This window comes from Talpa europaea, assembly GCF_964194135.1.
Source record: "Talpa europaea genome assembly, chromosome: 1".
Taxonomy (NCBI): Eukaryota; Metazoa; Chordata; class Mammalia; order Eulipotyphla; family Talpidae; genus Talpa; species Talpa europaea.
The window spans coordinates 31,724,738-31,739,605 of record NC_140073.1 but is presented as its reverse complement, the minus strand read 5'-3'; the positions used below and the strand labels follow the sequence as shown (position 1 = coordinate 31,739,605).

The window sequence follows — 14,868 nt, the reverse complement described above, 5'->3', positions numbered from 1 at the left end:
TTGCCTGCCATACGCTGCCTCCGCAGCTGTAACTGGGGAGGGGGGCAGAGAGGGAATGCTGATGCATTTTTACTTCACAGACCATTGCTTCCCAGTCTTATCATACCTGGGAGCCGTGTTCTGATGATGACGATGATGCTGCTGCTGCTGCTGCTGCATCCCACATAGATTTGAAAGATAACTTATTCCAGGCTTCCGCAGGCTTACCTTGAGAACAGGGTTCACTCTGTGTCTCTAACCAGAAGTCGGGAGCCCTGAGGCCCCCTTAGTTGCTTGTCCATGGATGTGCTTTGGAGAATTGGGGGACTCAGAGGAAGATCGCTGACAGCTGCTTGGTCTGGGCTGCAGTTGGTGGGCAAGACAGCTCAAACCTGTATTGCTCCACAAAAGACAAATGTGCCTCTTGATCATTTTCTTCTCAGGTATGGGTGTTTCTTCAGGAAGGAAGATGACAGCCCAGGATGGGAGCAACCTCTGTGATGAACGTTTGCAGGAGCTGTGAGGGGCGGCTTTGCCAGCAACGTTTGTGGTGATTTATGGGAGTCAGGGGCTGCCGGAGAGGGATGTGGATGCTATCAACTCGGTGGATTAAATGCCCATTTACATTGTTATTGACATATAAATTATCAGTGCCAAGGAGACAGTGAGGGAAAGGCTTTCTGGGGCAGTAATGTGGCACGTGCCCCAGGATATGGACACGTCTTTGCCCAAATCGGTCCTCTGGGCTCGCAGGAAGCCAGTCTTGGAACTGAAGTAAAACCCCAAGTCCCAGCTCTCACAATGCCGGCAGCAGCCGCCCTCATTGCTAAGGCAGGGATGGCGAGTAAGGTCCCCGAGTGGATTTTAACAAGTCGGGAAGACCTTTGAAGAGGTGGTGTGGATTTCCTCGGCTGGCGGGAGTCGTGTCTGGTGGCGTGCATGCCTCACTTTTGTCTGGCTGATTTTCTTCCTCTGTGGATTTGGAAGCACCGCTGAAGGAAAGAGGGGATTTTATTCCTGGGAAATGGAATCGGTTTCTGAGTCCAGCCAACAGCAGAAGAGAAAGCTGGTTACCCATGGACTGGAAGATCAAAAGAGGGTAAGTGGAAGAACTTCGCTGCTTCTTCACAGTGTGGGCTGTGCCAGGCATGATTCAAGAGCAGGTGGTGATCACAATGTTGTTGTTGACAATTGTTCTGGTTTGGCTTTCTCTGCTTAAGGAGGTTGGGTGGTGCCCATCATTGGCTCAGTCCTAGCGTGGGGCTTAAAACCATGACTTGTTGGTGGTGGAAGGGAGAGAGAAAAAGAAGGGGAAAAATTCAATCCTGGGAGCCAGAAGGCAAAGGTTTCTTTAAACTCAGGGAGTTATCAAAAAGCGTTGGGCTTCCCTAAGTCAAATAAGAGCTTGTTTGTGCTGAGCTCCCTTTGGGATTCACACACTCTTAGCACCTTTTGGAAATCATGCTCCTGACAGCGGTGGTTTCGTTTGAATTATTCTTTGTGTGGTCTGCTGGCTCTTGTGTTTATGGATCAAAACATATACCACCCCACTCTTTGGCCCCCATCTGCGAGAATGTCACAGCTATTGAAAAAAGGCCTGTTGAGTGTAGGTCATTTGCTGTCATGGGTCTGAAAGCTGCAATAACCCCAGATCTGTGTCTACCAGTGAAAGTTCAACTTGTCTTTAAAAGCCAGATGCATTTGCGAGCAACATTGAGTGACTGGTTGTCTGGGAAGAAAGTTGAAGCTGTTGTTGTCTCACTTGTGGGGGATTTGCTAGGACCGGCGCATGGCCAGGGTTATAGCACAAGCAGAGTCAGCGTCCGTGTTAATCTGAAATTATTCCTGACAAGTCCTCTGAAATGTTGGGGATGGTAGAAAAACTTGTGTTCTCTCAGTGTGGGGTTGCTTCAACAGTCTCAAACATCATTTCTTTTTTGGTATGAGATACATTTGGAGGTGAAAACAAGCCTTACAACTCTCCCTTACATGCCCATAATTTTAGATGATTCTGTATTTGACAAGAGTTTTGTTTGAGGTTTTGCTCTGGCTTTCAAAGGATTAAAAAAAAGGAAACAAACTACATTTTTAAAAACATAGATATTGACTCCATTGCTGGAAAGAAAAATTTCCCTCCTGAACTATGCTTCCATTATGCAGCACGAAGGCCCTTGATCGCTGGCACCTACACTAGGGAAATTTGTTTTGTGTTTTTTGATTTATTCAGAGTATAGCCTACTAGACCTGTCTGTTCCTATTTTTACAGGAGCTTCCTGAGAGATAAGAGGAAAGTCACTAATGACTGTGAATAGAACCTGGGATTAACTGTATTTTACTAAGTGCCAGCCAAGTTTGCATCTAGACACTTAGTGGAGGAACATTTGGGACCTCTGACACTGTAGAAAATTTTAATTGGGCTGGTACATCGAGATAATACACAATTATGACGGCCTCTCCTTGGTTAGGTGTCGATGTCTGCATTTCCCATCTGTTCTTGGCTCTGGCTGTGTTGGGTCCACATGTACGATGGAGCCTCTGGAAGTAGAATATAACCCCAAGTGAGGCTCTGTGGCAGCTGGGGTAACATCAATTGGTCATGCTCAGCTGACATTCATTTTAACTTGAACTCTAGCCGTCATGGTGATTATTAAATTTATAATGATATATGTAAGATCCATTTTAATGACTCTCCATGCTTGAGTGAGCTCTTACTTGTGCTGGCAAAATAAGGCTTAATAGAGTATTACATTTCATCTCCTACTGTATTTTCCGGGCAGTGGTTGAAACTTTGCTTAGGAGGAATTAGATTGTTTTTCCTGATAGGCATCACAAGTGAATTCCATATTGCTCAAATACAGTTTCTGGGCTTCTAGAAATACCGCCACAGCCGTGGCTTCTGTTGGCGGCAGCAGCTTCTGTTGGTGGGTGCATGTGTGTGTTTGTGGGTAAACACACACCCCATTTATGTCAAGTGTGAAGCTAAACAAGCCTCCCGGCATGCAGCCTGGAATGTCTTGTCCATGGAGCTGAAAGGCGACTCTGCAGTGTTTTGGCTCAGAAATGTCGGGTGAGCTGAAAACTCCTCTTCAGGGGGGATTGGCTGAAAATCCAACAAAGGCACAATCGAGGCATCTGCTGGGGAGCTGAGCAGTCCCCACCAGCATGCCTAAGTTATGAGCATTTATTGGCACCAGATCCTTGTGGCATGGCTGTCAGCGTGTGTGTCTCTGTGTTTCGGTTGTTGTTTAATTGAATGACATTGTGGGATAAAATGGGGAGACAAGGCAGAGGGGAGAGTGGCTACCTTCCTTCAATTTTGCTCTATTTCTTACTCTCCTGAGAAGCAAAAGTCACTTTCTCTAAGGTTTGGGAGGTATCATGCATCTCATGGTAGATTCACCTGTGTTTGGGTGTCACAGATGGAGTGCTGGCCCAGGGTACATTTGGGAGTGGCTTTTGGGGGGTATTTGTCTGTGCTTTCTGCAGGGAAGAGTGCCATGAGGTGTGGAACCAGACAGCCAGGTTCAAATGCCAGTTGTGCTGTGTGCTACCTGTACCTTGGAAAAGCCGCTTAACCTCCCTGATCTTTACATTCTAAGTGTTCAACAGAGGACAACGGTATTTAAATACACGGAAATTGTTAAGAATAAATGAATGAAGCTGGTAAGGGATTTGGCACTTTGTAATTATTTCAGAACTGTTTTATATATCCATGGGATAGTTTGCAATGTGGCATTTTTTTTTCCCTTTTGTTCTCGGAAGGCAGCCTGTGATTTTGTTTTATATCTTTAAAACCTCCAGTAATACTCATTACATGCTCAAATATTACAAAAGAATAAAGAGTGTAAATTTCCCTCTTCTCTGATTCTATCCAGCAGTGACTGCCATGAACAGCTTGGTGTATGTCATTCCTGACCATGTTTGGTTTGTGTTTCTTGATAATAATGGAATCATACTTTTAAGAAGCTTGCTTTTTCATTTAATGTAGTGTAGATGTCTATAGATGTCTGTCACATATACACTGACCTTGTGTCTTTTAAAGACTGAACAGCATTCCACTCTAGAGTGTGCCCAAATTCCTTTCACTAATCCCTTATGGATGTATAGTTAGGGTGTTTCCAGGTTTTTGTTTTTGCTCTGTGGTTTTTTTTTTTTTTTCAGTATTACAAAGTTGCTTTATTCATCTATTCAACAAGTATTTCTGAAGTGCTTTCCACCTGCAAAACACCATTCTTGTTATCAACTGGAAAGACAAGGTCTTGAGTTCCTGAAGCATACATTTTAGACCATCTCCGTTCAATACAACTTTTTGAAATGATGGAAATATTCTATTAGTGAGCTGTACAAATTACTATCCCATAGCCATGTCTGCCACAGAGCACTTGAAATATGACTAATTTTAAATTAGTCATATTAATTTTAAATCTTATTTTAAATCTTATTAATTTTAAATCTTAATTTAAATTTTAATTAATTTTAAATCTTATTTTGCTTTAATTTATTCAGACTTAAATTGACCCACATGGCTGGTAGCTAATGTGTTGGACAGTTCCTTTCTGAATGGTGACAGGCAAAACACTTCATTGCCCTTCTGCAGACACTGTTTTACACACTAAAGAAAATAAATAGAGCATAGTGATGTAAGGAGTGAGAGAGGGCGGCATTTCATATTTATGATTCTTTTTTAATTTCCTTTTTATTGAGGCATAACTTACAACCACTAAAGTGCATGCTTCTTGAGTTTATAGCTCTATGAATTTTTCCACCTCTTCTGTACCTGAGCACCCTCCATGCAGATTAAGATAGATTCTTGCCCCTAGAAGGGAGAACTTTGGCTGGGTGTAAGGGGATGCCTCCCTAAGGATGTGTCTTTTGAGCAGAGACTCGGGGAGAAGCAGCAGCTGGCTATGGGGAGATGAGCCGGCTGACTTCAGATGTGAATGCACCTGCTCTCACCCTGTGGCAGGGACGGGGGAGCCCTGCAGAGGCCCCCTTTGGTGAGTTACCTTAGTGCCACTTCTGGATATCCCCTCTCTAGGCATCCTTAGCATCTGACAAATTCAAATTCTGTGCTGCAGTCAGAAAATTTCCAGAGAGGCAGGGGGCTGCGAATTGCTACAGTGAGAAATTCAGCAAAGTAAGTATTGTTCAGTGTTATAAGAACCCACTTAACGGGCATAGATGGAAGAAGTAAAATTTTCCTGACAGACACCTATTGATCAGTCAAGGGAATGACTTTTGGATTGATTTTTCTCTACTCCACCTTAGAAGTGTGTCCTTCACAGGCAGAGCTTCCCCACAGAGGAGGAACACAGTAAAATGAGAATTGTTCAGGGGTTTTTAAGATACTTGATGACTGAGTGGTGACAAAGATGGTTTAGTTTGAATATTCTCCTGGCTGTCAGTTTCTCAGCATGAAAGTCTCCCAGAGACAGTTTTAAAAATTACTTTGGAGAGGGTGAACTCAGGCTTGGTATAATTAAAATTTCCAGGGTTGGCTGAACTGCTCTGGATTGCCAAATCCTGCCCTTCAAAATGGGAATATATTATTATCAAACTTGCCTCATCAGCCTTTGCTCTTCATTTTTATTAATAGAGTCCCTGTGCTTGCTGCTTAGAATCATCTAACATTTTAGACCCTCTTACCCCTCCAGTCCACTACCTTTTCTCCCAGCCCTCAGCCACATTTGCTCCTCTGCCGCACTGTGTCTGGCAGCTGTCTCTTTCAATCTCACACCACCATTTTAATTTCAGGTTCAAGAAATCTTGCCCTGCAGGTGGCATAACCTCCTGGCTGGCTCTCTCTTTTTTTCTTTTTTTTTTTTTTTCCCCCTTTTCATTCATCTTCCATCCCTGGCAGGGCACTTCCTGGAGTCCAGCTGTTTGTCATTACATTTAGTGATCCCCACCCCAGCCCCCAACCCCAGTGTCCACAGAAGACACTCTCTCCAGGTCCTTTCCACTGTGTTGCAACTTCTAAGGCAAAAGCTAGACTCTCATGGAGTCTTAGAGACTTCACCTTCCATCCTGGAAAAGCTCTGTAACCCAGTGGTATTTATTCACAGTGGTCAGGTCCCTGGCACACAGCAGCCATCAAACGAGTCTCCCCTTTTCTTTTACCAAATCTCTTCTTGCCAAACTCTGATGGCTGCTTTATGAACAACCCTCACATCACCCCACCTCTGAGTTTTTTGCTTAGGCATTGTTTCTTTCTGGAAGAACATCCTGCCCAGTTCACCCATCCATCCTCATGTAGCGTGGATTCTCCTCATGCTGTTGTGTGTGCTCAAGTGCACCCTGTCAGAAGGTCACCCCATTCTCCTTGTAGTCTGATGTCCCCGCCGTGTTACTCCTCTGCACCAAATTGTTGACTCACCGAAGAAGGAACTGCTCTTGTCCACCTCTTCATCCTCTGGCACACAGGAGGCCCCAGTAAATATTGGCTGAATGACTGTTATTTGTTACTTTGAGATTCTTCTTTCCCTGTGCTCCTGAAGCTGAATTTCATTTTCCAAAATGATTGGTTTTATATATTGACCATGCTTCTGGAAAGAGGAGAGAGAAATAAGATTCAAGGAGGTGGGGAGGCGTTCTCTGCAGTCATCAAAACATTTAATTCAGAGAAGTTAGATTGGGTCTAGTGAGTAGAATAGAATATTTAGAAGCAAAGTTTTGAAGGTAGAAGCAAGAGCATTTGGAGAGATGATTAGACCTAGCTGAAAGAGGAAGTAATCTAAGATTGGGCCAAACCTTAACACATTGGTGACTGGAGGGAAATTGGGGCCCCTTGGATAGGACAACCCGAAGTCATTACACTTTGTAGTGCTTCTCCTGGCAAAAGTGTCTTTCACTTGGTTTATTTTGGTGGAGGCAGGGCAATTGTTATATTCCTTCTTTCAGGAAAAGAAGAAAAGCAAGGTGTACAGATTTTAAGGTATTTTTTCCAAATATGCATGGCTAGATTTAGTGAATTTTCCAGAAAGGATTAAGAAATTGGATCAATAGGCTAAAGATTGGGAAAGTAACCAAAAAATTGAGCAACTGCTATGTGCTTTATATCTCCTCTAAAGCTCCCTCAAGCCCTTGATGTAGATATTATTAACCCATTTTACAGAAGCAAAGGAGGTGGTTGAGGCACTTCTCCAAGGTTCCAAGCTAATTTGTCTGCTAAATTCCAGCACCTCATTGTAATTTCACCTTGCCTTGGGATTTATAGATCTCTAAGTTTTTAAAACTGAGCTTTTAAAATATTTTTTTCCACGTTCCTTGCGGACATGAAAACACACACACACACACAGACACACACACAGACACACACACCCCACCACCCCCCATAGCGAGATTGCCGGTGTGACCTCTTATAGGTGCTTGTTCATCCAAGAGCTATGTCTGTATCATTTTGCAAATCAGAGCTACCTGCCACTGCCCTTCCCAAAGTCATCATCACAGGCCTTGATGGTGAGGTCGGATTACTTTAAAGGAATTCTCCTCTGTCCTAGTGATCTGAGCTCTGAGGTGCTAACAGAGTGGTTAGCTCTGGACGGATGGATGCTCACATGTCAGTTGAGGCTACAACTCCCTGAGCTCTTTCCAGATTAGCTGAAATGCTGACTTTTTGGCCTGGGCTTATGTGTTGCTGCTTTCCCTTTGGAGCAGAGGTAGCAACAGTTACAAGTTGATCTGCCTCCTGACAGCTCCCTGCCTGGATGGTCTGCCTGTCTTCCTGGCATGAATGGAGGGGGTGTTCACCACTCAGGGGATGGACAGTGAGAACCAACCACAGCACATTTCACATGTCATTGATGTTGAAAAAGGATCGAATGGGACTGAAGCCAGATGCAACTCAATTCAGCACATTTTGAGCCCTACTCAGGTAAGGGGCAGAGAAGAAACAGGGGTTGGGCCAGTGCCTTGTCTGCATTTCAATGCAGAAAAGCTGAGACAGAATAAGTTCAGCCACATTCATCTACAAGCTCACATTTACTTATTGAGTCCCTACTATGTGAGTCAGCCACAGCATGAGACACTGAGATTATGATGAGCTCAGGTCCTGTCACTGATCTCTTGGCACCTTCAATGTCTTGGAGGAGTCAGTTAACCAACAGTGGCAGAGACATTAGGTAATTGTCTACCTGGTTTGGAGAGGTAGGGGAGAGGTTCCTTGGAGGAGGGGGATCTTGAACTCTGCCTATGAGCTGAGCAAGGGATGTCTACATGTGTAAACAATAGAATAGACTGAATTGTGTCTCCCCATTTCATATTTGTATGTTGAAGTCCCAACTGCCAATGTGACTGTATTTGAAGATAGGGCTTTAGGGAAGCAATTAAGGTTAAATGAGGGGCCCTAATCCAATATGACTTGTGTCCTCATAAGGAGAGGAAGAGATTTCAGGCAGGAGCGTGCAAAGAGGGAAGGCCATGTGAGAACAGAGCAAGAAGGCAAGCCAAGGTGAGAGACCTCAAGAGAAAACAAACCTGTTGATAACTTGGACTTCCAGATGCCAGAACTGTGAGAAAACACATTTTTGTTAAGCCCCTCATTTTGTTAAGCATCCCCAGTAAGATAACACACTGGTGCACAGTGAAAGAGTTGGATTAAGTTATTTTGCCAGACTGTAAACTCCTTGAGCGCAAACAGTAGCTCTGTTCCCCAACAACCAACTCATTACCTGGTACCTGGCAGAACTTTGGGATTATTTGGAACCAATGCATGAATGAAAAGGAGAGGAGAGAGAATGAAGAGATTGGACAACCCATGTAAACAATTGGCATTTTATCCTGTAGGCATAGAGAAAGCCATTACAAGCTTCAGAATTAGGTAATGACCTAAATAGGGGAGCTTGGGAAGATTTTAGAATAAACTGATGGGAAGGGATGAGGGTAGCAGTGTAGGTGAGGGAAGCAGGAGTCAGAGAGACCAGTTACGAGGCACAGTAGTGATGTGGGCCTTTGATGATAGGCTTGTACTCTGGGGCTAAGATAAAGGGAAGATGTGGTACATATACACAATGGAATATTATGCAGCAATCAAAAAAGATAAACTCATAGCAATTTGCAGCAACATGGATGGAGCTAGAAGGGATCATGCTCAGCGAAATAAGCCAGAAAAAAAAAAAGAAAAATACTGGATGCCTTCACTCATAGCAGGAATTTAGAAAACCTAAATAAAGGATCAGGAAAAAGACTAATTATAATAAAGTAAAAATCAAAATCAACAAGCAACTATAAACCAGAGATACACCATGGGGGTGGGGGGAGAAGGGAGTAGGATCAAAACAAGTGTGGTAAGAATTGTATGGGGACTATAACCAAGATGAAAATGCAGGGCCTCCCTGGTGGCGCAGCGGTTGAGCGCTGGGTTGTGAAGCTGCCCGCAGCCTCTGCAGCGCCGGTTCGATCCCCGGCTGCTCCCCGGCCACCGGAGGAGGGTCCCACATGGCGCGCAGACCTCTTCTGCTGCCCGCTGCTCCCCTCAGCAGTGTACTTCGGTCCTTCTGCTTGCTCTGCTCCCCGCTCTGGCTCTGGGGAATTCTCTCACCCTCCCGCGCTTCTGACTGTACCCAGTGCTTGTATAAATAAATAAATCAATCTTTAAAAAAAAAAAAGATGAAAATGCATACATTGTGCAAAAATGAAAAATGATGTTTATATATATATATATATATATATATATATATATATAAAAGATAAAGGGAAGGGAAAGATGAGTCCAGATATAAAGGAATAGAATTTGGCTGGCAACTAGATGTGGTTGACCCACATCACAGGTGTTCCAAATCCCAAGTATCTCTGAAGTTCAGAACCTCCCCACTGTGCCTGGTAGAATGGTCTCAGATAGCCCAGAGGCACTGGGAATCGTGACTGCCTAACACACTATCATTTCTTGCACCAATCGCCCTGGAGCTGTTGATGTGATCTCCATTGGTGGATGGTATGTGGCATGGGCAGGCATGTGACCGGCCCAGGGTCACGCAACTTGTTAAAAACCATATGGGGGTGAAGAGCTCTGAACCTTTTCTCCTTCAGTATGGTATCACTTTCCAGGGAATAAACCTGCCTTTCTCAATTAGCAGAAATTAATGCTGATGATTTATTATTTTGACTTAATTTTGAATGGAAAATAAGACTTGGCATTATGGGGATCTGATTTTAAGATGCTGAAAAGTTAGGGTATTTTTGGCCTGAAAGGTGGTAGGTGAACAAAAATTCATAGGTGACCATTTCCATTTATTTGTAGAATTGATATAAATTACATGAGCATAGTTATGAATATAATATAATGATTTTACTTCAGCTTCCCAATTCTATCCCAAACTGATTTCTAGGAACCAAATTATCAGGTTCTCAGCCCAAAGAAGGGCCGAGATTTAATAAGAACCAGTAAACAATGCCCATCTCCCAGCATTCTACATAAGTATGTTTGAGCATGTTTGAGCTCTTTAGTCATCGTATTTTCCTGTTGATTTGTACTGTTTCACCATTACAACTAGATGTGGCAACCATTCATTTCTGCCTTTAACATACTTTCAAAAATATGGTTTTAAATTGGAGGGAAAAAGAGTGACCATGTCACTAGGTTGTTACCTCGGCTCATTTATTTATCATTTCTAGCCTCTGCTTCTTCATCTTGAAAATTAGGATGTAATAAAACCTTTGATGAGGTTTATAGGTGACAGTGCACTTGAAGTACTTAACATAATACTTCACATACAAGCATTAAGTGATCTCTATTACAGTTCTTTTCTCCTTTCTTCATTTGGCAAAATCCTTTCTGTGGCATATTTGGGGAATGAAATGAGGAGCAAGGAAGTTGGGTGACTGCTGCTAGTTTATTTGACTTTACTTTTCTATGAACTGAAGGTCACATAAAATTCCTTCTAGTTTAAACTTTTGCTGCTACATGCCTTCCTAAAAGAAAGTCTTTTCTGCATTAGTGGTACCGTCATTGAAGACAATCAGATCTTTCTTTGTGTAGCTACCTCTAGGAACTACCTTGACCCCCTTGTTCTGCACATTGAATTTTCAGGATGCTGGTGCATAGGAATTAGGCTAAACCTTTCGGGTGATTTCACAACGTCTTCTGCAATTTGCAGTTTTGCCTGAATATATTTTATAAATTTTATTTATTATACTTTACGATATCCCCCAAGAGCTCAGGACCAGGAAAAAAAAATCTGTTTACCTAGATTTTGTTAATAACCAAATGGGGGTGAAGAGCTCTAACCCTTGTCTCTTTCAGTGTGGTATCACTTCCCAGGGAATAAACCTGCCTGGCAGAACTGTGTTCCAATTAATTAAGTTTTTCCAAATCCTATCCTAGGTTACTTTGCTACTCAAGCTTAGATAAGATTTTTCCATGCCTGCGGTTTGAATCAAAATAATGACAACTCTGACTCTCATCCTAAAGGCATTAATTTTTAATCTTTCTTCTCTTTGGGATAATTAGAAATAGAGGAATGTAAGGGTTGGGAAGAGAAATGAGGGGAGATGTGGATGACAGAGCAGGAGTGGGTGGTTTCACAATGCAGCATCTTTGGAGGACGGCTGGCAACGGAAACCTTGTATCTGCAATCTCACATCGTTTGGGGGCTAGGGCATGGGGAGCAAGGGCAAGGATTGGGAATGGGTTGGGTGGCTGACGGAGGAAGATCAGAGTGGCTCCTGACATGTGAACTGGGGGATCATCTAGAAAATGAGTTTGAGCTGTGTAACTGCATGTGTTAGAGAGAGAGATTGGGAATTATGCTCGCAGGGATATCCCCCTTGGCTAAGCTGCCTAAGCGGCAGACAAGGTTACCCAAAGCCTTGCCTATCTCAAGGTAGTGTCCACGCTACCTTGAACCCCTGGGGTCCCAGTGGGACTTGAGAGACAGGAGTCAGCTTCTCTAGCAGGATCCTACATGCTCCATCTCTTATGAAGCTGCAAGAAGTAGCACTTTGGACCCTGAATTGCTGCTTCAGAATCCAGGTTTTTCTTCAAAGGTAGGTGAGTGAAGTTCCTTCAGGCCCCCCAAAGGGTATTTTGTAGATGAGAGCCTTCCTCAAAATATGAGATTTTAGGGCCTCCCCTGGTGGCGCAGCAGTTGAGCGCAGGGCTGCGAAGCTGTCCGCAGCCTCTGCAGCGCTGGTTCGATCCCCGACCGCCGGCAAGGGTCCCACATGATGCAACAGACCTCTGCTGCCGCTCCCGCTGCTCCCCTCAGCAGTGTGTTTCGTCACTCTGCCTGTTCTGTTCCCCACTCTGGCTCGGGTGAATTCTGTCACCCTCCCGCACTTCTGACTATACCCAGTGCTTGTATAAATAAATAAATAAATCTTAAAAAAAATGAGATTCTAAGTTTAACTATTTGTCTCTTTTTTCATTGATATAATTTTAAAAATGCAATAAGCAAAAATTCATGGGAAAATCTTCATGAAATCTAAAAAACAGAACAAATAATTTTAGTTCTACATCTTGTGCATCTCACATGGTGTAGAGTCACTCTTTTTTTTTAAGATTTATTTATTTATTTTATACAAGAACCGGGGTACAGGCCAGATGTGCGGGAGGGTGAGGGGATTCACCAGAGACAGAGTGGGGAACAGAACAGGCAGACTGACAAAATACACTGCTGAGGGGAGCAGTGGACAAGGCAGAAGAAGTCTGCTTCACCATGTGGCACCCTCGCCAGCTGGCAGGATCGAACCAGTGCTGCAGAGGCTGCAGAGAGCTTCACAGCACAGCGCTCAACCGCCTGCGCCACCAGGGGAGGCCCTAGAGTCACTCTTTTATTGGCCATTCAGTTTCATATTTATTTCTGTATTTCTAACATAGCTTACATGATTTAGCATATAATAGATGATCAGTAAATATTTGCTGAATGAATGGGAGTCAACATTCAGTTTGAGGGAGGTGAAAGACTCAGGTGTCCTCTGACAATCTGATATACTCTTGGTCACATAGAACAGTGGCATCTTAGAAAGAGGAAGGTTTTCGTGGTCTTTGTTTCTGTTGTGGGAGAAAGAATGCCTGAGAGGACTGCTTCGAGGTGAATGTCCTGCATTTGTGCAGCTTATGTGTATGGATTTCTTAACGTTGAAGACCTGTTTTTATTATTATGACTATTATTTTCTATCCCCTTGGAAGAGATGTGCCTTTTACTTTGAGTTTCCATGGATCCATGGTGATAGGTGACCTGGAAGGTCATTGCATTGCTATCTACATGAGCTGATTATTTAGAGGTACGATTAGGCGTTGAGGACAGTGGCTCAGATATACCTAATAAGGGATGTGTCAAAACAGTGCAAAATAATGCCATTATATGTAGCACAATAGGACAAACTATTAGAGCAAGTAATGAGGAGTCAAAGAGGGAGAGTTACCCTCTTGAAGTCCATGGAATGTTCTGAACTGGAGACATATGATGTAGATGTAGATTAGAAATGTCTGGACTCAACTGCATCCTTTTACCCGGAAGAAAAGGTATGCAGGTTAGATGTATGATATTTTCTTCCAGGTGATTTTGCAGAAAATGGATTGACATTCAAGACAGCTTTGCACAAAGAGACACTGATTAAGGTTGATCCTTCCTTTGAGCGTCAGCTCCAGTGATTTGATCTTAGTGCTTCCCAGTGGTATCATAGACTATATGCACATCGTTGTTTAGATTATTATTTTACAATAGTCATTTTCCCTTTAGCCCTGTGAAAGGAGGGTGTTTTCCTGCACCACTGATGTTGGACATGGCCAGTGACTGCTTGATTTCTGGTTTGTGGTTGGAAGTTCTGTGTGTCAGTTCCAAGCTGAAGCCTTGGAGTTATAAGTTGTTTCTGCTCACCTGTCTGGGACCTTCTGATTTCCACTTCAAGAACAATATGTCCCAGCTAGCTTCTGACATTCTATCCTGGTCCTCAGAAACACATGGCACATACCTGAAATAGAGCAGCCCTAGCAAACAGACAGACCCTGTGAATGAGAGATAAATGGCCATTTTTGTATGCCCCTGAGCATACAAAAGCTGGTTGTTTGTTATGCAGCAAAAACTGACTAATATACCCTGGAACCATGTAGACCTTTGTTGGGCTTTCAATTTCCAGTGTTGAGAGAAGGTCCCCCACACATTCAGTAAGCAAGTCTCTAGACACCTGCTGGGTATCCTGTAATTCACTTCACTATCTACCAGAGATAGCATCAGTTTCTTCAAGTTAAATGTTCAGTCCTACAAGATTGTCTCCACCTCCCCCCTCAGAGGCAAAGACAAGCCAAGATTCTCACCTGTGCGTCTAGTTAGTTTAGAGGTTCCAACAACCCCCTCTTTGGACATCAGATACTCCTCACAGATCCAGGTTGTTACTTATACTTCTGACCCACTGACTATAAATCAAAGTTTCCTATAACTCTGTCCTTGGGTTCAATTAATTTGCTAGAGTGGATCACAAATTATCATGGATTACCAGCTTGTTATGAAAAGATGTAATTCAGGAACATTCAGATGGAAGAGATGAGTGGGAAGGGCTGCAGAATTTCCATGTCCTCTCCAGTCACAGAATTCTCGCCCAATCTTCATAACCGAGGAGCTCCCTGAACCCAGATCTTTTGTGATTTTATGACGCTTTCATTATATAGCATGATTGATTAACTTGTTGGCCATTGGTGACTCAACCCTCAGCCTTTCCCTTCTTCCTCCCCAGAGGCTGGGGGATGGGACCGAAAGTTTCTACCCTCTGATCACAAGGTTTCTTCTAGTGGCAACCAGCCTCTATGCTTACATGCTTTCTAAGAGTCACCTAATTAACAAAAGATCTTTATGTGTCTCATGACTTAGGAAATTCCAAGGGTTTTTGGAGCTCTGTGCCCTAAAAGGGAAAAAGATCAAAATCCATATTTCATATAAATCACAACATCATATG

At 43.3% G+C, this 14,868-nt stretch overlaps 1 protein-coding gene across 2 annotated transcripts in view; it reads left to right on the top strand.

Annotated features, from left to right (window-relative positions):
* Window positions 1–1,003: 1,003 nt before the first annotated feature.
* The window catches only part of NAV2 (neuron navigator 2), a gene marked incomplete at both ends in the record, with an annotated part of 712,365 nt that continues 698,500 nt past the window's right edge, over window positions 1,004–14,868 (top strand). For both annotated transcript variants that reach the window (XM_084252230.1, XM_084252229.1), the window contains one exon: window positions 1,004–1,078. In XM_084252230.1, coding sequence (XP_084108356.1) covers window positions 1,004–1,078 — 75 coding nt within the window. The remainder of the gene's footprint in view (window positions 1,079–14,868) is intronic.